The following is a 27,118-nucleotide window of genomic DNA, read 5'->3' on the forward strand; positions in this document are numbered from 1 at the left end:
TGCGGTTATCACAAATTGAGAACAACATGATATTATAGTCTTGCCAGTTGCTACCATAAGGTCCGGCATGGTTTGTTGTTCTCATTAAGAGATGTTATGACTCCTTAGGTATATGGATTGAGAGGCATATCTGAAGCAAAGTGTTCGGATATGTCATAACTCCTATTTTCGCACGACGCGTCTATGATTATTTTTCATTAACAGTTATAGTATTGTATAGTATTAAAGTGCAATTACCGAGAAATTCATTTAATTATCATCATGGATGAATATATAGGAAACGAATGGATACATTAATAATAACTATATACAGTTTGTTTAAAAGGGCGTACAATATACACATGTGTAAGTTGGGGTACATTTCATAAGGTATCAAGGAAATGAACATGTGCGTATACAATTGTCAATTTCATTGTTTTGATAGTTACACAAGCATGTTAATTAATGCTAGCTCGTTTTAAAACTTCAACTACATTGTATTCATGTAATAGCCTGTCAACTCTGAGAACCAGTCTTTTTCTCGAAAGTCAATGTCAGATTTGCATGTTTATCGATAATGCAATATACAACTGCAATGTTGATCATATGTGATATGCGACTGTTTATCATATTTTCTAAAAAAAACTTAATAAACTTAACATAGCTTGTTTAGCAGCAATGATGTCTAATGTATCGAGACAGAGAAAGAGAGACAGACAGACAGAAAGGCAGGCAGGCAAGCAGGCAGGCAGGCGAGCGGGCGAACGGGCGGCCGGCCGTCGGGCTGGCAGGAGGTAGAAAAGCAGGCAGGTAGGCAGGTAGGCAGGTAGGGAGGTAGGCAGGTAGGCAGGTAGGCAGGTAGGCAGGCATGCAGGCAGACAGACAGAGAGACAGAGAATGAGGGAGGAAGCGTGGACAAGCGAGCGAAAACGTGGAAGAGAGAAAGAAAAAAAGAGGGAGAGATGGACAGGCAAAATATATATAGAGCGAAAAGGATAGAGTCGGAGAGAGCGAAAAAGAGAAAGCAAGAGAGAGAGAGAGAGAGAGAGAGAGAGAGGGTTTTCTAGTGTATAAAGTTTCCTTATTTAATGCAAATCCGTCTTATTTTATTTTATCCTCAACACAAGACACGTATTATACCAATATTCGGAAGCCAGACTAATATTACGACACATATTAATTAGAAGCATACTTTAAATTCTAAGCTCAGTAATCTATGAATATTTAAGTGTAGTAATTGTTATAATTGCCTTGGCATCGTACACATGTTGATAATAAATGTCAAATTTTCGAAACTAGAAAAATCAGTCGTAACCTCAACTGTTCGCAAGATCGTAAATAAAATTACACAACTTACCCGTTCTATGACATCACTGAGAAATTGCCGACCATCCTGTATAACCTTTTTTCTTTTTTTTTGTTAAGCAGCACCAATATTTTATTCTGGGAATGCTAAAGTCTGGAACGGGTACAGGTTTAGTTTCCGAATGACCGCAACCAAGAGAAACAACCACGTTCAGACCTCGGCCTGGTCCAGCCTTTTTCCCAAAATTAGGTTGAGTCCCTGAAAATGAATGCCTACACAACTGTTGCATCCGAAACATATTGGGTTGACTCAATTATATCCATCGTGTTTCATCAATTAAATAATTTCCGTACTAAATAAGTGTACTTTTGGTGTGTTAATTAATGGTAATAGCCATCGTGAAGATAAAATCAACAACTTTTCTAAAAAATTAAAGACTTTTATTGCAATCAAACTTAAACAAAACGAATAGAACAACTACTTTCGGATATCGTAGATTAAAGATAAATTGTCATAACTGACATGTGTATATTTTTGTTTATTTGACATGCCAATTTTTTTAAACGTTTGGTAACGCCCCATATACGCAATATTCTCTGCGTCCCTGTCAAATACACTGCTTAATACGATACGTTTACGGCGTAAACGCAAACACAGGTTAAATGTTAAAGTTAACTGTGCTTCTTTTACATTCACAAACAGATCCTTTATCTGATTTAAAATGGTTTTTGGTAGCTTTTTGAACTCAGCAATATATGATTGCTTTTTTTTATAAACGTAGTTGTTGTTTTTACAGTGCTCACCTGTGACGTTGGCCCAGTGTTGAATTTGTGAATTTCTGTGAGAATGTCAAGGGTAGGATTGTTAGATAACAAACCACCATCAAAGTACTGTCTGTACGGATGAAAGAATATTGGAGCTGCAGACGTGCTACGGGCGACCTCCCAGATGAGCTGCTCTGAGTTAAACAAACACAGCTAATTTGTTGCTTATGTATAATAATGTATGATAATTTAACGCCTGTATATACGATTGTGTAAATATTCTTTTCAAAGCATAAAAAACGTTGATGAATATAAAAATTTATAACACAGGTTCATAATAAGTCGGACAATAACTAAAACAGCGTTAAACAATTGCAAATATGTGTTGTCCATACTTATTCAATAGACATATACTCTGTCGAGAAATGCCCATTAGACCATACGGCACATGGGCAGTGTTCAGGTCTCCACACAATATGTATAAACATGCCCTTAACGGCCTGAACGTGTCCTGTTTAGTAAACGACATTTGGGTTACCGAATTTTTAAATTATGGTTAAGTAATTCCATCTAACTTTCTCCAATAATATGCATATGTTTTATATGATTGTGAAAATGAAATATTGACACTACAATAGCATCAACTCGCTTTAAACGAAATGGGTGCATATTATTGATAGTTCGTTTAAACTGTTGAAGTCGCACTATTGTTAGGGTTTGGTCATTACTTTTTGGTGGTTGGGTAGACCAAAACCCTTCAGCTTCTGGCTCGTAGCCGTCCGTGTAAGAACGAAACATGTGAAGTTTCCACGGACTGTGGTCTCCTAAAACTCCAGTAACCAGGATCCTGCAATAGGCACAGTTGGTTTTAAGTAAAGGTGTGAACATAGTTTCCCCCCAATTGATACGTTAGACATTTGTAAGTTGATTGTTATTTGAACCATGAAAAAAAGGTATATTAATACAACACAATTCTTTATAAATACATCATTATTTGCATTAGTTGCAAAAGTATATGTTGAAATTAAAGCTTCCTAAAAATTTGTCATGTCGGCTGTCTATCAAACATTTATATAATACTCACTATTTTCAGTGGTATCGCGAAGCGTATTTTACACAAGACAACATGGTGTATTTTTATTAGTGTTTAACTTGAATTTGAAAAGTACACATGCATTTCCAGATGTAAAACGATAATAGTATGACGTCAGTTTTTCTGAAAGTATTTTCGTCTATGTTATATAACAACAGCGTATCAGTCGTTTGCTTTTTTCATTTGAAAAGCTCGTTAAATTTAATGTGGAGAAGGAATACTCTGAGCGCAGTGTTTTTTGGCAAATATCAGGCATTTTTCCACATTAAATATATGTTGCACGCCTATGCGTTTTTGGAACTTTTTTAGTTTTATTTTATTTTAATACATTATTTATTGTGTCACTAGTGACATTGAAAACGTTTTTGTTATCAGACCTTAAACAAGCGGATTATAAACATTCTAAAGTGTGGAATTTACTTTAAATGCAATACCCACTTTGGATGCTTTATATCCCCCATTACGCTGGTCCCAAAATTTTGTTTACACTGTTCTTTTATCTGTGCAGAGTCGTACGGTGTTTTGCCTTTGAATACTTTGCCCTTCATGTTGTTGTATATTCCTTTAATCGTGTCTAGTGTTTTGTCTGAAATGCAAATCAATACAACTAGTTAATATAACATAAAATAAAACAGCTTGCTTGTATTGATGTGTGAAAAGTAATTATAGCGTTATAGGTTTTTATCTGTCACTAAACAACGATTTGGAATTGAGATGGATGGGAATTATAAGCCACGCTCCAAAACGACTACGATTAACAATTATATTAACTTATAACTTATATAATATGGGAAATATTGTTTGCAATTACCATTTAAACTATGTTTCACATAGCCTCTTGCATATTTCTGCCCGAACGTTCGAACTTGCCTCTCCACTGTAACCAGTAAGCACTTTGTAAAGTTTTGACATAACTTCCTGGGAGAAAAACTCAAATAATATTGTCAATCTTATCTTACCCGTCGCAATACCCAGCGCAACAATGCCGCCAGTGCTTGTACCACCAATCCAGTCAAACAAGTCTTTGATAGGCTTGCCTGCTTCCTTCTCGATCGCATCCAAGATCTCGAGCATAATGAGTCCTCGAATACCTCCACCGTCAAGGCTCAATATCTTTAGAAAAAGAAATAGTTAATGTAGTCACGATTGACGCACAATCAATACTTTGACGGCAAACATAGCGTATGTGGGAACTATAGAACAACAATCAATACCTTGACAGAAAGAAACGGCATAATTAAAAATCATTGTCACATAATAAATGCATAGACAATGAACAATTGTAAATTGGTTTTGTATATAATTAATGGTGCATCTGGCCAGAGCTCGTATGCAACGTGAACATACTTGCCAGAATTTAATGGTTGTTTATTTTTTCTATTGTTTATTCTAATTTAAAATACTGCAGACAAAAATATTAGGTAAAACCACGTATACACATTAAGTGTTAAGTGTTGTTGTTTTTAAGTATTGGTATCTCACCCTATCCCCTGCAGCCATGTTCCTTCCTGATAAGTTTGAAATTTATTCACGTTATATGGGTTCAAGTTTAGTGTAATCACTCTTCTGCAGTCTCACCAATCAACCTACAAAAATGACGTTATCTCGATAATCCTATGGAACTAAAAGATATGTGAAGAAGTATTATGTTTATTAAACAACAAGTGTGTTCAATAATATGTATTCGATTAGATTAGATACCGCTATGGCAACCGTAATCGCGTACAACAATTAGCTTATATTGAAAGTTGCAAGACGTGGACATGAACAACGTCAGGTTTATGATTGGTGACGAGCTGATTATGTTGAAAGCCAATGAAATGTTTTCTTTTTAAGAAGTTCAAAGCACTGCGCTAAACAGACTATGAAAGGAATATACCACGTTCATTTACTATTTCAAAAATGTCGAATTTTCAATCATAGTTTAACAAGTCGGGAGGTTATTAAACGTAATTAAATAGTAAAACTCGAGATATCATGTAAAGAAGAACATATTGTATGTTTTTTGTAATAAAGACAAGTGACCATTTGCGTATACAAAGTTATACATACAAAACGATATTGAACATATATTCATTATTAAATCGTGTAAAGCGGTTAACCAGTTTGATACAAAAGAGCCAGAGCATTGTGTTTGCATTTTTTGTAAAGCGCGCATGATACTTTTAGACAAGTGACAATTATAACTTGAGCAAAAGCATGAGAGGAGTATTAACGTTTCGTTAACATTACAGTATCTTTCTATTTGAGAAGGTCCTAAATACGTGACAAATCCGATCTCGTCTCATTCAGTCAGCTGTTTGGACGGTTATTTAAACGTAACAAGTCATCAAATTTAGTAAGCGGATATAAAAGCGCATTAAACAAAACCAATCCAAAATATTCAGATCTAGTCAACGGATATGATGGTCAACTAAATATGTATAAATGTTCGAAGTCATCAGAGCCGGTCAGAGGGTATAAAACAGCATCTAAACGTTACCAATTCGAAATAAGTAAATCAAGTGAACGTACATGAAGGTCCTTTCAGGATATATAATGGTCATTTAAACGCGATGATATATAATTTATCAGATTCAGCGCATATCAATTTCACCAAAGCGTGACGATTGCCAAGTCATAAACTCACTTCACCGCAATATCTAGGTCATCCTGACATGACCAAAGCTATGTGATCCGAGCCTGTCAGCGGATAGGATAGTTGCGTCAAACAGGATATGATTTTATTGAGACTGTTTGACATCTTTAAGTATATACCTATATGAAGTCAAGTTTTGATTTGCACCGTGATAACCATGGTACATGTAAATGTACACATAATTACGTTCGCTTATGATTTGGTTATTATTTAAATTAAGATTCTATATCCTTATTTAAACCATTATACCTCTATAATTTAACATCTATTTCAGTCTGTTCGTTATAATTAAACATCTATAAATAAACTACAAAATCAAAAATCCTATTTATACAATTATGGTTGTTGTGATAAAAGATTTATTAATAGTTTGCTACAATTATTAATTTATACATACCAAATACGTTACCTAAAGAAAACATGCTTCATCTTAAGTACTGATATTGAGATGATGAAAATTCTTATCAATGACTGTATCCAATGCCGATATAACGTAATATAATTGTCAGAGAGTATATGACAAATTCTACGGCAAGCGTAACTCACTGAATTAAACTCACACGGCAGGCCTTCTCAACTTATTCGCATGCCTATTTATACCAAATATTGATGCGATTTATGTAACGTGCAGTTTGTGGACCGATACCAAGCATAATATCAAAACAAGCTATTTTTAAACTCATCTTTTACTTAGTTTGCCCTTGAAAAATATCCGTTAGCATGTCTGCAAATCGGTTCAAGTATTATATCCCCAATCTATAACATTATATCCTATATCTCAAATAAACAAGAAAGAGTCGAATTGCACGGGTGATAACAACGCAATAGTTTAAGTTTACGCCTGCTTATATTCACAGTTCTAAATTTTTAAAATGTTAAACATGAGTTCAACAGTATCTACAGGGATACGATAGACAACAACAAAAATGATTCATAATCGCTAAAACCGATGATAAAAAACAATTAAATATAACAAGAATTATCTTTTAAAAAGATAGTCGGGGTAAATGCTGACTTTAAAATAAAGTTTGAAATTTACGTTTCTAAATAATTAAATTGAAAACAAAAGTTTAACTATTGTGTTTTTCACTTGTTAGTCGCATATTCACCGCATGAAATGTGTGTTATAATAGGCAAACCATACATTAGTATGAGTAGATACAAAATATACTATGGGAGTGAACACCATAATGTGTCCGCACATGGCTTATTTTGGGTTTATTTCTTCATCATCTAAATATATCGTATGTTAATATTTGATTAACATGCAGTTTTCTTTCCAAGCATTTAAATCACTTTTTTCATAGCCGCGTCATGCGAAAATGGGTCTTATGGTCTTTTAGCCAGCGTAGCTCAAGTTTTGATGTGGTTTGCTTGATAATTTAATACAATGCTGTTTAATACTAATACAAGTATTATTATAATTATGTTGTGGTTCATTCTTTGTTTGACTCAAACGGGTACGCTCATGTAGTGATTTACGATAGCAAACAGCACACTTTACATTTAACCTACGTTCGCACATAGAAAGAAAGTGTCAACAAGGTATTACGTTTCCTTTGCTTACCTCAGTTTGAGGTCAATTCTCTACATATCTGCAATCAAAATGCCCCGGCTACTGGATATGTAAAGTTTCATTGGTTGTTTATTAATAGAAGTTTACAAAGGCTTGCGAATAATACGTCTCGCGGAGCGGCGGAAGTGTATATTCTTGCAAAATAAAAGTCATAGTCGCATCGTATTTGCGTCATTCATAATCTGAGGCTAGTACTGTGCTGATAAACAAGTATAGTGGTATGCTGTGTAACCTCATTCATAGCGTATGCTACTACCACGGGTGTAAATTTGATATGTCTGAGAAACATTATTTCGTTCTCAACAGATAGCGGCGATTAGTGTAAGTAGATAAAAAATATACTACGGAAGTGCACATCATATTTGTCCCCACATTTCTTCACCATTGGAATATATCGTATGTTACTATTTGATTTACAAGCAGTTTCCTTTCGACACATGTAAATCACACTTAAGCCCAAACTATTAATTTGCGTAGTCTGGTCAGAGGCAATGATGTTCGCTATAAAATAACCTAAGGTGTTATGGTCTCATTATGTATCTCCTGACCAGACTGAGAGATGCGCAGGCTGAGTGTGCTATGCATATGATGGGCGCATATGTAATAAGACCCTTTTTCGCATGACGTAGGTCATTAAAAATCTCATTGCGAATTGTAAATGGCACATTTTAGCACAATGCTTTTCGATACAAAATTGAATTCAAAATATCAAACTTGTAAATTAGGGAGCCTATCCAGGCGTCTAGGAACGATTTCCAGACGTACTGACCGAGTACGGCAAACATTTGTGGTCGGATAATTAAATTTCCTCTTATCGTGACCCTATACTATTTGTTTGTTTTCTCATTCTGATAGCAAAACTGTGTTAATCGATAGTTAATAATATATTCCCCGGACGATTTAGTGAACGAATACCGACCCTGAAATTCTGCGAGATGGATTTTATCGCGTAATTATAACTGGGCCACAATTTGTGACGTTTGAACATACAGAGAGTAGTCCGGAATTCCTTACACTGTCTAGTGATACATCCTTTGCGCTGAGCACAAAATCAGTGATGTAGCAAAAATTCAGAGGTTTAATCTCAAAACAGCCTATGAAATATTCGAATATATGCATGCGTGTCTGCTGGCATAATGTAAAAGTCATTTAAGGTGAAAAGCTGGGTATAACAGCTACGCCGAAAAAGCGCATTAGTGCTTTACACCCATGTTTAGGTCAGAATTGTTGACACTTGTGAATTGCTAGGGTAACAAGTAATGCATAAACAACAGTGTCAAAAGGGCTGTCTTTATGACTACCTAATTCGTGAGTAAAAGGTATTGCTCGCAGATTTATTTTATATTTATTTTCATCAATCATCTTATTGTATAATTTGAATTTGTATATGGTGTCAAAAATCAAAAGTTTTATACAGGGAATTTCAATAATGAAATTATATTCTTAGGAAGAAAGTTATTCGATATTCAAACAATATTCATTTAACATGATGGTGATTGCAAATTGTCTTTATATTCAGTTCTCTTTACCATTTTCATCATACTTTTTATGCGTTCTGAACGCCAAAAGGGTCATGTTGTTGTTATTTTGTCTAAGTTATATCTATTAAATAAATAGGATGATAAAAATTGCACACACATCTCGACCCGTTCACTCTTTATAAATGTGAATGGCTTGTGTTGATTTCAAACTTGCGATTAATTTTAAAATGAGCTGTGTCTTAAATTATTCAATATCGAACAACTTCAGTGCCTTCAGCGCTTGGAATTCACTCGGGAATGGTCTTATATACCAGACCTGATATTAACGAAAGGAACACTGGCATGTGCGAAAAGTGTGGTCTTATATCAGCCTGTGAAGTCTTCACAGGCTCATTAGGGACGACACTTTCCGCTTGTACTGGATTTTGTTGTTAAGATGAGACTATATTTGAATAAAAATGTCAATATAAGCGAAAAGTGTTGTCCCTGATTGGCCTGTGCAGACTGCACAGGCTCATATAAGACCATACTTTACGCACATGCATTACGTCTAGTTTTACTAGAACACTGCTAAAATGATGTAGATACTGATACACCCCAGGTGTAACAGTTGCACTTACCTGTTCAATTGACTGCCTTTTAAGTTGTTCATTCAATTCTGGTGACATTATGTGACTATATAAAACAATTGACAAATGTACACAACTGAGTCTATATAATCTAAACATCACCAGAAATTTTATCTAGCGGTGAGCCATCCATTTCAATACTTTGTATTTTTCATTGTTTTTCTAAATAAGGCGCCATTATGTCACATTGTTTTGACATTTAGTAAATGACGTCATGTATCGTTCTAATTTCTTGGTCATTATTTATGGTCAGTCACCTCACTGACCGATTTTGGTCACTGGTGCCCAGAATTCTGGTAATTAATGACCATAATCTTGGTCACTGCCGAGAATCTTGGTCACTGACCAATTTTGGTCATCAGTATTTAACAATAAGTAAAAACAGTGGACAGTTGAGCTTAAGTCAAGATCTAGGATAGACGTAATTTTTGTTAAGAGAGTCATTCATTTTTCGAAGTAAATACCTTTTAGTTGTTATCACATAAGTTTTACAGTAATAATCCTGTGAATTAAAGATTGTTTTCATTAAGTAACACTGATTTTGGAAGCATTTTAACAATTTTATTGTATTATTTACACATAAATACTGAAAGAACGCAGAACTGACTGATTGTGCGTCACAACTGACTGATTGTGCGTTACAACTTTGTAATTACTACCTTAGTATAATTACCGAGAAGCTGGCGGTTAGGAATCACTTACATTGTGTTGCTGTCTAACGGGTTGTTTATTGCGATTATTTATCTTCGCACGAATAAATTATTGTGTAAACGTTTATTATGGACTTGTGTCATATTTCAAAACGGATGGAACAAGCGTAACACTATATTAACAGCTATTTGAAAGCTAAAAGTAATCAAGTCATTAAACCGGTATACCTCAAAGCAGAGGTACGTGACAATACTTCAGCATGCTTAGCACTTCTACCGCTAAATGATTATTAAAACAGCATCAAATTGCAGTCAGGGGTTCTAAATCAGTTGTAAAGTCGACTAATTGATACTTAACAAAAATTAGCCTGTTTATACTTCACCACTGATACACTGCTGACAGTTAGTGTGTGTATGTTATCGATAATGTTTAACAGCTTGTGCGACGACACTGGCCAGTTTGTCATTGAAATCTGTACATATTGGCTGCGTTCAGGGACAACGGGGCTTAATGCATGTCAAATAAGTGGTGTCCTGTGAACACTGATTAGCCTGTGCAGTGCGCACAAGCTAATTAAGGACGACACTTTCTGATTTTGGGTGTATTTCGTTTAAAGAGAGTCTCTGGTACTGGGATGACAATTAATGCAAATGCATTAAGCCCTGATTTCCCAAAATGAAGCTTAAATTATCTTATATATTAAAGATTTGAAAAAAAGATAAAAGTGATTATAACTTCAAAGTAACCTCGCTGACAAGGCAAATAAACAAACTCACTTTAAAATCAAATAAACAACCAAAGAGTTCTAAATTTGTACATTGTGGCATTTTTAGTAAGCATCTTAAAGGGACCTTTTCACAGTTTTTCATTAAATGCTTGATATTGATAAATGTTAACATTGGATCTTAAAAGCTCCATTAAAAAAAAAACAAGAATAAAATTAAAGAAACACACAAAAGTTACCCTCACCTGGACTCGAGCCACTGACCCCTGGAATAAAAGTATATCGTTTAGACCACTCGGCCATCCGTGCTCATACAATAAGAGATGTATTTTATACTTTACATAAGCAATCCTCGAAGTATGAAACAATTTAACGACGACAACAGAACTCTCAAAATTATTAAATCGTTTAATTTTGTCAATTTACAAAAACGTAAAAAGGTCCCTTTAATGTATTCAGACTTTCAAATTGAATGAGTTCAATACACTGTCAGATCTTACATCATGAATAACTAACATGTTTAGTGGTTGCCTGTTAGCCTGGGGCCAATAGATTTAAGCCCAGGATACTCAATTTAAAAAGTTGGTTACAGTTGGGCTCAAAAGCAGGGCAACTTGCTTTTTCAAAGCTTGAAACAACTCAATCCAATTAAACATAGAATACAAATTGGCGACTGATGATCAATTAGGCCTAGGAAATGATTAAATTCCGGCTCACAACAAGACATGATCCATTAAAAGTATGTCATGTCGGCAAAATTGTTACTCAATAATTTAAAGAAAATGAATAAAGCATTAGATACACATAACACAACACGTACATGATTCTAGGCTTGTTATTCGTTAGCAAGGCAACCAAAATTATAAAGATGGTTGCCGCAACCAATTGCGAAAAAAGAGACATATTGTTGTTATGTTGTCTAGGTTATGTCTGTAACATAAATATGAGGATCAACAGTGCACCCACATCTCCACCTGTGCTTTAAGACACACTCTTAATACTTTTAAATGAGTTGTGTTCATTTCAAACTTGCGATATAAAAAGCTAAAACATAATTTTGAAAACTAAGTTTCGTCTAAGATTATGCAATAGCGATCAACTTCATTGCCTTCAGCGCTTTGATATACTGGTATATTTGACCGTACGATTATTAAACCTTTAACATAACATATTTTTTCAAATCTTAATCTTGTAAAAATTCCAAAGTTTGTATATAATGTTCAAATACCCGTTACAATACAAAAATGAACCTTGAACTCTGGTATATATTGTTGGGACGCATTGGCCATGGCATGTATTAAATGCCCTATAAAGGTGACGATCCGTAATTATTTACTGATTTTTTTTTTCATATTTTATTTATAAAGGTTATCAAAAAAACAATATGTATATATGCTATTAGACATTACCATAACAAAATGAGCACTACAACTTGTTTTGAGCTCAAAATACAGTGTCCTCCAAGTTAATTGTGTTTACAAACAATCAGCTTATTTACATCGCTGTTTACTCGGGAAAGTGAGTGACTCAGGTCACCAAAAATATATCGTTGATTTACAACGTTTTCCGGTATCAGTCACAAAGAAGGTCTCTTCTAAATGGTTAAAACGTTTGAAGTGATCTAATAAGTTACTTTCGTCTGGTAAAACGTTGTTTAAATAGAATTAAAATTGAATTTTCTATCGGCTATTTTAGCATACGTCATCGCTTTGAGGCTACACAACACGTCAGTTGCAAAGTTGTAAACATTTCTTCCAATTATGAAACGGGTATATCTTCCATAATTCTTGACAACGTTGCACCTAAGCTGTGTTATTAGCATATTTTATGCAAGAGTAACTGAAATCCGGTAAAAATTCGACCAGTTTATATGCATAATAATTTGATTTGTCACCTTTATAAGGCCTTTAATATTATGTGTTTGTCTATTGTTGCAAATCGTGTACCTTTAGCATGATAAACGGGAGGGCTTGTGCGCGTGACATTTTGTTTATGTTAATACACCCAATATTTATAAGAACCATGGCAAACACCTCATAACTTTACATTGTACTTGTGAAATCTGATACGGCTTTGGAAAATCCCGGTCTGTTGCAAAAGATACCCCTGCAAAGCTTGTTTTTGTATATGATACAATAGGTTTGCAAATACGTCCTTTGATTTTTGAGCTGATATCTTATAAACTACTTTCATGTTTAAAGGGGCCTTTTCACAGATTTTGGCATTTTTTTAACTTATTCATTAAATGCTTTATATTGATAAATGTAAACATTGGATCGTAAAAGCTCCAGTAAAAAATCAAGAAAAAAATTAAAAAAAGGAAAAGAACATTGCCCAGAGCAGGTTTCGAACCAGTGACCCCAGGAGTCCTGCCAGAGTCCTGAAGTAAAAACGCTCTAGCCTACTGAGCTATTCCGCCGAGTATACATTAATGACGTATTTTATACCTTATATAAGCAATCTTCGTAGTTTCACAAAATTTAACGACAAAAACAGAACTCTCCAAATTATTCAATCGTTTCGCGTTGCAACGCTTTATAATTTTTAGGTTTTAAAATCGTAAAAAGATGCATATAATGGCTATATTAGAGCATGGTTAATGTTCAGTATTACTGTTTCCTCACAAATATCATAACTAAAACGAAAACTTACGAATCTGAAACAACTTTTTTCAATTTTGTCAATTTACCAATGCGTGAAAAGATCCCTTTAAAACTTCCGTGTGTAACACAAATCCCAATATAGACTATATTTGTTTTTCCTATTTTCGGAACTGGACATCGTTAAACTGATACTAGATTTACACACTCTAAAATAAAGAAAAGACACAAAAATTCCCCTACAAGCTTGCCATTATTTACGTTATTGATAATACACTAAAAGTTGTGTAGATGTGCATTTATATTCTTTTCCTACGAGACATGCTTTACTGGTATATACACGTAACAGGATGAGTTATTTTATTAAGTGCAATGGGTTGTCATTTTCTGTTTGAAACAAGCCTTATCAAATCGAGTAACTGTATAATAGAAACACAAAACATTTTGTAATTATATCTTTTTAGGAATTTTGGAAGTTTGGAATTATTGTTGCATTGTATTATGTTTGTTTCCTTCATAAAAAAGTGTCGATCTTATGTACTGCAAATGACATTAAGTCTTGTCTTATTATCTACAATGCTGTACTTCATATGGTCGTATTTTTCATATACTCATTATAAGTATTATGGATATGTGAATAATAAAGCACAAACATATAGTACCACATGTAAATGGGGGAACACACCCTCATATATTGGCAATAAACCTCATTCGTTAATGTGTAAGCTCCCTTTAACAGGCCTAGTTTTTTTCCCGCGGATCATATTACAAGCTTAATGTTTACAGCACGCAGCGGTTTCATGTTATGAAACTGCAACTAAATCGCATGTTAAAACCAACTTAAAAATGCAATAATTTATGTCAAGGCCTAAATTTCATTGTGGAAAAGTATACCGTACTTAAGCATAGCCTACGTGCATGTTAGCGCTGAAATCATGACAGTGCGCCCTTAGTTTTCAAACAAACAGTTGAATACGAATTGAATCTTTGCAATCTGATACAACGCCCTGCAATCGCGGTCTGATCAATCAATATCCCTCCCAAGCCTTCTCTACATTAATATATTTTGCATACCAGCAGGCTGAATATAGTTTCTTAATTGTCCATGACAGCAGGAAGATAATTATCGAATGTTAAGAATTTTCAACGACTAACCAAGAGAGTATTAACAGTTAAGGACAAACAGTTGCATGCCATGGTGGTCTGATGTGTCATTATACAAGGATATTTAATACGTTTTTCTTCCGATCATATAATTTTCCTGCCATTGTAAATGTTTTGCAATATGCATTGTATTATACATCAAGCCTTTTCGGAAAACTATTTGTATGATCAAGAATAAGGAACATTCATGAACAACAGGCTTTATATTGTAGTAAAGATCTTGTATCCTGTTACATGCAAGCGCCTATGCGTCATAGTGTGTTTTTCAGTGAATCACATAATACGCATGTTAATTTGTATAAACAGCTATTGTATTCAAGTAGGTCATGGTTGTATTGTTTGCTGAATATTTGCTTGGAGAGGCTTCTTAAGCTACAAGCGCGATTAAGTCAACTGATTATTTAAGTCTAGAGTCCAGGTGACCGTTTTCGTAATCATTTTAAAGCTTTCGAGTCATGCGATCATTTTAAGTGTGGCAGTTAGAGCAGGTATAAATGCCATATTTTTAAATGCATATTGTGCTCAAAATTATTATTTAGGTTTACCACTGAAAACTTGACCACATCTGCCTGTGCACACTGATTAGTCTGTTTATACCTCACCACTGGTTCACCAAGAGTGTGTGTATGTAATCAATAGTGTTTAACAGCTTGTGCGACGACATTGGCCAGTTTGTCATTGATATCTGTACACATTGGCTGCGTTCAGGTTAAACGGGGCTTAATGCATGTCAAATAAGTGGTGTCCTGTTCACACTGATTAGCCCGTGCAGTGCTAACAAGCTAATCAAGGACGGCACTTTCTGATTTTATGGTGTTTTTCGTTTAAGGACGTATGTTGCAGTTTTAATGCAAATTTTGCTACACCTAGAATTTGATAATTTTTGGTATTTAGGTAGAACCATACGTTGTGGATCGAAAATAAATATAAATTATGGGTCACTGGTGTTGTTAATATTTTATTCGCACTTAAACAACAAGCATATTTCAGCAAAAGAACAATTCACCAATAAGGTAATAACATAAAATCTTGTGTAAATTAATTAGAAAAGTGTTGAAAACAACCTATATTTCTCACAAAATCTGTTATACTGATTTAAGTTGACTGCAAATTATTTTTTTAACATGAATCGATTTATTCATGTTTTTTATTATTTTAAACAAAAACAAAAACAACAGAATTTCACATATGAAAATAAATAAAATGCATCAAAATCATTTTTATTTGTACATGCCTTCCTGCACCTAGAAATTTTCCAAATTTACCTTAATGTTGAATGAGTTATAACTCAATCCAAATATATAAAGAAAACGATAGGTCACCGGGGTCGTTTGTCCACAAATGCAGTTTAACTACATGTATTAAAATACAATTTAAAAACACAGTGGAAACCATGCACATGGTGCAGGTCAAAACACATACTAGTACATATATTGATGTATGCCAATGAAAAATTAGATTTACATGTAAATGAAAACACAAGTTATTTGTAACAAGATCAGTAAAAGTAGATAAATGCAGCATTCAATTTTAACAAGGTGTATACAAAACATTTAATGGGGCATATCGACGGTTTTAGTTGAAATTATTGACATGACTTGACCAATGTTTTATGTATGCCAATGCAAAAGAAGATTTTAATTTAAGTGAAAACACAAATTATGCGTAGCAAGATCAAACAAATATGAAGTTATACTGAACCAAACAAAAACAAGATAATTGAATATATTTAAAGGGGCATACCACTTTTTTTTAATTATTGACATGACTTTACTAATTTATTATTGTGTGCAAATGTAGATTTAAATATAATAAAAATACAAATTATAAATGATGTATATCGAGATCATTACATTAGGTTAATTAAGTATTCAATTAAAACCAATACGTATACAAAGGAGGATATCAACGGTATTAATTATGATTCTTGATATGACTTCACCAATGCAAGGCATATCATTTGTTTGAATTAATGTATATTTACGCAGTACCATATTATTGGAATAGCTAGAAAAATATATATATAAAACACTTTTATCTTAACAGTTCAAATCAAAACTGAAAAAGTTTCAATTAAATATTTTCAAAATGATATATAGAGAATAACAGGCTAATTTCCCTTCGTTTTGGCTCGGTGAGGCTTATAATTAATAACGGCGATAGAACAGAACATGTTTGTCGGTTTTTCTAACATCTATTCGCACATTTACAAAATACATGTAATTGCCTGCGACGCTTCATTTTTAGCGGGAATGAATATGAAGTATAACGTTTCATGACGTCTTGAGCACTCGTGCTTTATATTTGCGAAATGTATTTTCACTGGTGTATCTGTGTGTGTCTAAATGTTAATACAATTTTGATATCAGCCTGATTGTTTTGTTAAATCTGGCTTGTAATTGCCGAAAATGATCTCATACTAGGTCACTAGTAATATGAAATACTTCTAAACTATGACTGATATAAAAGCCTACTGTCATGTTATTAAAACTATAATTCAGTCATCTTTTCATCAGACAAATATCAGCGTAGGAGCGTGTTCAAACATAATACTTTTATAAGTATGTGTCTTGGTGGTTATCAAATGACCAACAAAATGATTTGAATAAATTTACATGATATAAAGCAATATATTAAACCATCGACTGTTTTTAAATGTTAATACAGTTAATTATCGTATAATGGAAACATACTCAACACCCCGTACCATCTTACCTTAGTTTGACTGCTGTACACACTGCCCTGGTTAGGGTCCTCTTCTGGTACATCCCGTGGGATGCCTGTATCGGCCATCTATACAGTTCTGCAGTTACATATGAGACACTAGAGAGTAGATGAGCTTAGATCATAGTTGTATGTTCATAGTGATATGTAGACGGTCAATGCACAATAATATAAGCACAAATTAAATACAATTGATTTACGGTAAATCAAGAGGGCTAAATAATACAAATATGATAATAAATACATCATATTATTATATAAAAATATTTGCATTGACATGTTTGCACCTCCAAACCGGGGAATACATGAGCAAAGTACCGTAGTTATACAGCAAGTTTACTTATGATGTGTAGGCAATATGTCATTGAAGAGTGCAAATGTCGACACAAAATAGATTATTGTATAATCATTGTATGCGTACTACATTGGCAGAAACTAAAATAGTGTTCCCTAGCCTAGGAAATATAGTTTTAGTTGATTACCCCGGTGGCTTCTGCCCGGTACGTGACTTTAACTGGTTTTTGCATGTGGCTTACCTAGCAGCTTGTTTGATTGTCCTCCGGCAGACGCCAACGATTACAGGATACTGGAAAAAAACTATATAACTTATGTTCATTAGTGTTTGTGTCTTAGAAGACAAATCCAACGGAGGTAAAACGGAAGGAGAAACACTTAATTGCAGAAGGTGCTAGTTTTTATTTGAAACACAACAACATGTCACAGAAACATTTAGACAATAAAACGTCTTTACTGACAGCAGACTCTAAACCTATGACAACATTGATATACGGGGATTTAAAAAACTGCACATACACAGCGCTTATCACACATTTAGCCCTTTATCGGCACATTGACGTTATAATAAACAAACACTTCATTATGCTACAATATAGTTTCAATTGAATGTTACACATATTTCTATTTCTACACTGTATTCATAAACGTTCTACACAATCAATATAAACCAAAGTTTTCAAAATGTTTAACAACGCAAAGTTGGAAAATACTATATAGAAGTTTATTATGTATTAGAATAACTGTTCTAAATCATCACTAGCACATTACAATAGGGTATAAGCATAAGTTGTAATGGGTTCACACCATGCTGTTTTACCTTGAATGAAGGACTCAATTATTATAGGAGGTGACCTAAAAAGTGTAGATGTCTTTAAAATCAATGCGAACAAAAATTAAATGTTCGAACATGCAGTGTCCTTAACATTTTTAAGTGCGCCTGTATGTATTCCCGTCACACCTTAGCAATACAAGTGTCGGTGGGAATAAACACGCATAGTGCTCAAGCGGAGGATAAACTACTCCGAAGATATGCACTTGTCGGTGGGAACAAACACGCAGGGTAACCTTACGTAGGTTATACCACCCTAATGCAATGCAAGAGTCGGTGGGAACAAACAAACACGTGCAATGCTAAGTAATACAACCTCTAAACAATACAAGTGTTGACCGGTGGGAAAAAAACTGTACAATTCTGTATCGGAGGTTATACCACCTGTAAATAATACACTCGTCGGTGGTAACATACATGTACAATGCTGTATCGAGGGTTATACCACCTCTAATCAATACAAGTGTATGTGGGAACAAACACGTACAATGCTGTATTGGAGTTATACCAGCTCATACCAATACACGTGTCGATGGGAGCAAACACGTACAATGCTGCATTGGATGTTATACCACATCTAATCAATACAAGTGCCCGTGGGAACAAACACGTTCAATGCTGTATCAGAGGTTATATCACCAATAATCAATACAAGTGTCGGTGGGAAGAAACACGTACACTTCTGTATCGGGGTTTATAACACCCCTAATAAATACAAGTGTATGTGGGTACAGACACGTACAATGCTGTATTGGAGGTGATACTACCTCTAATCAATACAAGTACATGTGGGAACAAACACGTGTAATCTAGTATCGGAGGTTAAATAAAATCTACTCAACACAAGTGTCTATGGGAACAAACACGTACACTACTGTATCGGGGGTTATACCACCTCTAATTAATACAAGTGTCGGTGGGAAGAAACATTTGAAATGCTTTATCGAAGCAATACCACCCCTAATCAATACAAGTGTCGGTGAGAACAAGCCCGCATTATGCTCTAGCGGAGGTTATTTCACCCATAATCAAAACAAGTATGTGTAAGAACAAGCACGCATTGTGCTCTTGCGGAGGTTATGTCACCCGCAATCAAAACTAGTATATGTGAGAACAGGCACACATTATGCTTTAGACGATGTTATACCATCCGTAATCAATATGAGTGTCGATGAACAAGCACGCATTATGCGCTAGCGGAGGTTAAATCACCTGTTATCAAAAGAAGTATGGGTGAGAACAAGCATGCATTATGATCTAGTGGATGTTATATCACACGTTATCAATACAAGTGTCGTTGAGAACAAGCATGCATTATGATCTAGCGGAGGTTATATCATCCGTTATTAATACAAGTGTATGTGAGAACAAGCATGCCTTATGATCTAGTGGAGGTTATATTACCCGTAATGAAATCAAGTGTCGGTGAGAACAAGCATGCATTATGATCTAGCGGAGTTTATATTACCCGTTATCAATACAAGTGTATGTGAGAATAAGCATGCATTATGATCTAGCGGAGGTTTAATTACCCGTAATAAATTCAAGTGTCGGTGAGAACTATAATGCATTTTAATCTAGTGGAGGTTATATCAGCCGTTATCAATAGAAATGTATGTGAGAACAAGCATGCCTTATGATCTAGCGGAGGTTATATTACCCGTAATCAATTCAAGTGTCGGTGAGAACAAGCATGCATTATGATGTAGCGGAGTTTATATTACCTGTAATCAATACAAGTGTATGTGAGAACAAGCATGCGTTATGATCTAGCGGAGGTTATATTACCCGTAATCAATACAAGTGTATTTGAGAACAAGCATGCATTATGATCTAGCGGAGGTTATACTACCCGTAATCAATACAAGTGAATGTTTGAACAAGCATGCCTTATGATCTAGCGGAGGTTATATTACCCGTAATCAATTCAAGTTTCGGTGAGAACAAGCAAGCCTTATGATCAAGCGGAGGTTATAATTCCCCTTTGAAATGACAGTATCGTGACAGCAAATAAGCATGGTCCTATGAATATCTTTCGACCACATGGATTTACACAGATATAAGAAAAAAAAGTATATATATCGTACTGGAAATGCATGATATCAAGAGCGTGTTAAATGTTATAATTTGCAGACATGTGAACACGAAGCTAAAATGTTATTTTATCTTTACGATATAGTATGTGTCATGACGAATTAAAATTCGTGTATGGTAGTTCTACTTGCAGTATCAAAACAACGTTGACAGATTTGTCCGTAGTCGGGTGAATGTCTGAGTAAATGATTAAGTGAATGATTAAGTGAATCATTAAGGGATAAAGATATTTGGCATGCCGAACAAACACAATCATTATAATTATATCAGATTATTAAATTATTATAAGTATTTGAAATTTGATTTAAACAAGTCAATCAATGTAAAAATGGTATAAAATTCAAAATTGATAATTCATTAAGTATCCAGCTTTCGTCATTTATGAGAAGATTAAATGAACTATTAACACCTGGAATCAATGTGTGCCTTTTATTCGATATTTTGCGGTAAACATATTTCTTTATTTATATAAATTTAGTATTGCTAAGGCTGCCTGACGTTTTTACTGCGGTCTTTTCAGTACACAGTACATTTTTATTTGTAAGGAAGAACAAGACCAACAAAAACGTGTTGTACCGTAATTATGTATTTGGTAAAGATAATTTACTCAGCCCGAACATTTGAACAGCTCTTCAGGACTTATTGTTCAAGCTGTCTAGGGCTGTAATATTTGTAAACATCAAACGGCAATGCTTTAATCATCATGCCATCAGCTAAATGGTACTTACCAGTAAATGTAAACCAAACATGGCCATCAATATCCAGAGTAGTTCGGTTCAATTAAAAGAGAGGCGTACTTAATGGACTTTATCCCTTCATCACTTTCCGGTTCTATGTTATCACCTTTGTTGTCTTAGATAATAATTGTACTTCGGATTGCCGAGCTACACCGAGTTTGTACGATTGTTGTTTTTATCTCTTCATTATAAACCATTGTCGCAACAGAAGATACACAACATACAATGGTATTGCATGACTTCATGAGTGTACACAATTGAAATAGGTTCACTGTTGAGACCCTTTATAAATTAGGCAAATGTTTACATTTTGTAACTTCAATCATACGTAATTTAATGATTTGGGCCAATATAATCAAGCACACGTATTTTGTGCAGTGTTATTTTGATGAACACTTAACTTATTTTTACTGAACATTAATAATTGTAATTTTTGCGATTTTGATACTATTGTTATTAGAGAGACAATGCTCATATCATGTCCTTCCACCACATATTGTATCGATTGTAATATAATGTTTTGGGGGTATTTTTATTTTATTAATATTTAATTTTATCGAATGTTGACAAAAAAGTTTGACACACTATCTAACGTATATAGTTTATATAAAACATGCAGTTTTGCAGTAAAAGTGAGATCAAGTGAAGTGCGCTGTTAATTTAAGCTCAAGTGGTATTCACAAAACACCGACATGAAAGTCGTTCAATAAAATGGTATTTGAATTTGTCTAGAAATGAAAATGACAATTGTAACAAATATAATAACATATTTTCTTTCATTTATATACTTTAAGGGTTCTTGAAATTCCATTTAAATTATATTAGAATGTACGTGTGTGTTACTGATTATTTATTGACCAAGTATAAGGTTCGCCGCGCAACAACATCGGTTTCAACCCGCAGCGAACGCTGGCCGTTCCAAGGCGGTGACCTCAACTCTAATCAGGTTGATTTGTTATGTCTGGTCGCACGTATTGTCCCGTATTGTATAGTCATTGTATCGCTTGCCTTAACTACAAGACGAGCTGGTTTTAATAAACATTTCTCGTCTTATGTGTCTTGATGATCGTTAATCATCAATCATTCTATAAACTTTGTAATTTGTTTTACGTGGTAATTACCGACTCAGAACTTTCCTTACTTTAAACATTAAATTATAAGATACATACATTACCCACTCAGAACTTTCCTTACTGTAAACATTAAATTATAAGATAAAATGGTATCAAGTAGAGACAACTAGTTACACACTATCTGGATACTATGTATTTCATTGTTAGTTCTTCAGGATTTTAAACGGGTCCGGTAAAGTATATTTACGCTTTCGATTGCACGATGATTATACAGATCATATGAGACGCTACCTCTTGAGAAGCAATAGGTTTTCTCATACTATAATTTTGTTTAAATAAAAAGGCCATACAATTTGCCACCTTCTATCTAGCTAAGTTTAAAAAAAACATATTATTTACAAAATACATTTCAACGTATTTCGCTTTAATATTCAAAAAATGTAAAGGCGTATTATAATTATCAAGTGACTGTCTATTAAGTAGTATTTGTTGGAAACACTTTTACATAAGTAACATAATTTATTATCTATACAATGTTTGGAGGCAACATGCTCGAAGAAAATCTGTCTTCAAAACCAACTTCATTTCAGTGTAAATAAAAAATACAGAAACGTGTTAAAAATAGTTAATATTCTAGTGATTTAAAGCTGCAAAGTGTAAATGTAACATATAACCATATTTTGATGTTTATTCTACTTAAACATAACTATGTTTAGTTAAACTTCAATAATAAGCAACACTTTTACGTTGTTAGAATGGTATTATTATGTTTTTCAATACGTTTTAATGTTCAAATGCTATATTATGCATAGAGCTCTAAATAATAACCTGCACGGGGTCTAACAACTTCACTTTTTGAACGCCATTAAATTAATTAATGAAGTTAATTTTAATTTAGCAGTAAAATGCAAATCTAATGCAACAATTGAATTGCCCATAAAACAAAGATTCAATTGTAATAGGGATACATGTGAGGCCTGAAATTTGAGCATGCATATAATATTTAGAGTACATGTATAGGTCATCAATTGAACAAACATAAATAAGCGCTTGAACAAGAATTCAATGTCTGTTCTGTTGATGATAATGTATATCCTTATACAAATTAGCAAACTGTATTACCGTTTTGGTCGGCTGCCGAGTTTAGAATAATAGCGGAATAAGGCACTGCACAAGAAAGTTTATTAAAGATTCAGTCAGTGATGGACAAAATACACCGTTTTCGTGTTTGATCTAAAAGCTATTATGTTTTCTCGCATTTCAAATGAACTAAAGACACATACGACAATTGTTTGCTCATGTATAAGTCGATATATTAATTACCGTCAATGAAAAAACGGAACGATACAATATTGCAGTTAAATTCTTTGTCAAGTTCAACCATAGTACATGTTGTATGGATATCTTTATCTGTACGTATACTAGTCTGTCTCGATGAAACTTTTTAGAAACTCTAAGCAACTCTATTTATATCATTCCGGGATTCACCAATAATGTATTTTAAGAAGTAAGTATTTTAAACATATAGGTGTCTTGCTATGGTGAATAAATATCCACATATTTTAACCAGTGTTTGAAAAAGTGGTTACTTATACCTAACTACGGCGATACACAGCAATACCATTAGAATAGGAACAATCTGCACGACTTCGGCGAATAAAAAACTTGATACATTTAACAAAATGATATCAACAAAGAAAATTATTTCATTGATGTAAACTTTAGATAAACTAAATTACGACCAGGCTAAAAATGACAAACCTAATTGGGACAATGACGATACGTCTTCATTTATTTTGTTTATCAGTCCCAATTTGCTGAAAGTTTAGTAAACCTATACTTTTTTTTAAGATTTAAATGTTAGCAACAATGCAACATATCCCTTTTAGTATCGTGAAAATATAAATTAGCTGTGTCAATGAAGTCTCTTTTGAGACTAAAATTGAAAAGACACAATTATTGTTTTCATCATTATTATGCTATGAATTTGTTTGTTACTATTTATCAATGGTTAATTAAATGTTGTGTGTGTTAGTTAAATACAAATACTTCTTTGATCCATTACATGATATTCGGCCTTCATATCTTCTAGATCGGTACACCCATTATGGTCGTGATCATACATCGAGTAGAAATGGGCCGTCTCATCCGCTGTTATTTCTGGACTTTGATGTCGATATTCGGTCTTTGAAAGACACTGGTCATCTGCAAAAAATCGTTATGTATATATAGATCGTGTAACCTACATTGTCTGTAGAGAAGAATACATATTGTATTCAGTAAGTATAAACATCATATTTTATTTGAAACACATTGTAACGCATGTGTTTCATACTGAACTTAATTACAAAGCATATATACATTTTATGTTTAAACGGATGATTTAACACGCATACGGTTCAAATCAATAGATGCATAAAAGACGTCCCATTCGCTTTCTGTAACCACGCCATCTTTCGGTGTGACGTCCAACACACCAAAAATGTAATCGGCCAATACTTGAACATTTCCTGAAAGGCTGTAAAGTGATATGATATTACATGTTTACAAAATGTAAAAACGTCCGATAAAACAAAAAATAAAAACAAAACACGTTTATAAAATCAATAATAACAAGTTTCCACAAACCAATTGTAAAGAGCATTTACATGTTTGCTGATGTCAATGTTGTTCCAGAGGAACTTGTGACTGTTGACGACGTTATATTTCCAACGACAGAGTTGAGAACACTTACGTAGTACTGCTCGAATCCTGTTTTCACCACTTGTCCGTCACCTTTGAAACCAATTACAAATGTGTAAAGTTTAAACTTGATTATGAACTTAATTTATTATCTAATCAAAGATTCCTTAACCAACCATTTCTTAAGTACAATTCATATAAAACAGTTCAGGTGTTTGCAAATGCGTGTTTTTACCAACGTATACGACTGGTGTTTTTAAACACTTATCTGTTTTTGTCAAAACATTGCATCAGTTGAACAGTTCCGCTTGGGGGCATTTGTTTGTTCTTATGAATCAACGGGCCATACATGTTTGGTGTCTTTGTTCAAACAGCATACCTCTTAGGGCCATGTGTGGTATTCGGCCTTCATGTCTTCAAGGTCGATGCATCCATTATGGTCATGATCATAAATGGAATATAAATGGACCGTCTCAGTTGCGGTTATTTCTGGGCTTTGATGTCGGTACTCTGCCATTGACAGACATTGGTCATCTGCGGAATGATACGTGTTTCAATTAGTGTTCGTCTCATTTAAATGTTGGTACTACACGTTATACACGTATATTCACTGCAATTCCTTGAAATTGTTGTCACCACCATTAAAAAACGGGTGTTTCATTTCTCTCGACCATTTAAAGCTCCTCACAATTTGTTAAACATATTATGAAATTACAGAGGTTATATATTATATTCAAAGAGTTAAATAAATAATATACGCATGTACTGTTTGAATAAGCGGCTGAATAGAAGATGTCCCATTCGCTCTCAGAAACTATGCCATCTTTTGGATTGACGTCCACCACATCAAACATGAAATCAGCCAGTATTTGAAAGTTTGCTACCTGACTATAAATATAACGTTCGTCAAATTTCACGGATAAACGTATTTTACGAAAATAATGAAATAATTATAATTATTCAAATTTATTGAAATTTAACAATAAACCGATCCCGGAAAAGCACGAGTTTAGAAAACCCCACTAATCACCCCGGTACAAACAACGCTGGACCATTATATCAACCAAAATTCCTCAAAATACTAACGGTTGATACGGTGTGTGATTTTGACAGGAATATAAATGGGTCATGTTTATTTGTACCAGCAGATTAGTGTTTTTTCCAAAAAAGACATTTCCGGGATACATATATTATGCAGACGTTTAAAACAAGACGGCCGTATTACTTAATTCGTAAAGTCATAGAAAGCTGTGGTATTACCCAAATGAACCGGTCACCAGAAAACAGCACACACATAAAAAAATCCTTAAAAAAATACTATTTCAGAATATAAGAGTTAACAAATGTCAAAAAGTTGAAAGAGCCTATTTTAAAGCATTACTTTGCATCATTATGGGTATTTTTAAATCAAATGCTTTTAGATTTATGTTGGTTAAAAAAGATCGTGTCAGACAACTTTAAACGAAGAATTTAAAAATAACCACGCGTATTTAGGAGCTCGTATAGTACTTACATGATTTTCTCTGTAGGAGAAACACACAAACGACATTAATTTTTCAATTTATATGTCAAACTATCGTATACGTCATTGATTACTAGACATGTTTAATAAGTGTTTACCAGTTACATTACGTGCACTTGAACACGATTTTGGAAAAACAAAAAGGCCTGTTGAAATAGTTTTCGGACATTTTGTATCAGCTGATCATGCTTTTTCCCATGACTGTTTACAGTTTACCTAATTTTATCCGAATCAGCTACCTCAACACGTGTGACTTTGTCCGACAACACGGACTTGTGAATCATTTCTAGAACACTCAAAACTCTAGTAAAATGCCAAATTAGTTTTCTAGTTCTATTGTGCGCATTAGTTGTTTGTACTATTTGCTTGTTTCCCTCGCCAGTACAGTGAAAACAAGCCATTTTTTTCTCCTGTAAAACACTACATACCATTTATTTTAAATGAATAGTTTGCTTGACATGAAAGTAGGTTCAATGTAGTTATTACCAATATAATACTGCGTTAGATCAATCCTTCTAGTATATTTTCCTATAAATATTAAGAACAGGACCGCGA

At 33.9% G+C, this 27,118-nt stretch overlaps 1 protein-coding gene across 1 annotated transcript; it reads right to left on the minus strand.

Annotated features, from left to right (window-relative positions):
- Positions 1-1,695: 1,695 nt before the first annotated feature.
- LOC127845913 (85/88 kDa calcium-independent phospholipase A2-like) lies at positions 1,696-4,752 on the minus strand. The gene is made up of 6 exons (XM_052377091.1): positions 4,625-4,752; positions 4,102-4,255; positions 3,581-3,728; positions 2,778-2,896; positions 2,089-2,243; positions 1,696-1,707 (listed from the first exon to the last, which is right to left on the minus strand). The coding sequence occupies exons 1-6, from the start codon at positions 4,640-4,642 to the stop codon at positions 1,696-1,698; spliced, it is 606 nt and encodes a 201-aa protein (XP_052233051.1). The 5' UTR covers positions 4,643-4,752.
- Between the last annotated feature and the right edge of the window lie 22,366 nt (positions 4,753-27,118).

This window comes from Dreissena polymorpha, chromosome 9 (assembly GCF_020536995.1).
Source record: "Dreissena polymorpha isolate Duluth1 chromosome 9, UMN_Dpol_1.0, whole genome shotgun sequence".
Lineage (NCBI taxonomy): Eukaryota > Metazoa > Mollusca > Bivalvia > Myida > Dreissenidae > Dreissena > Dreissena polymorpha.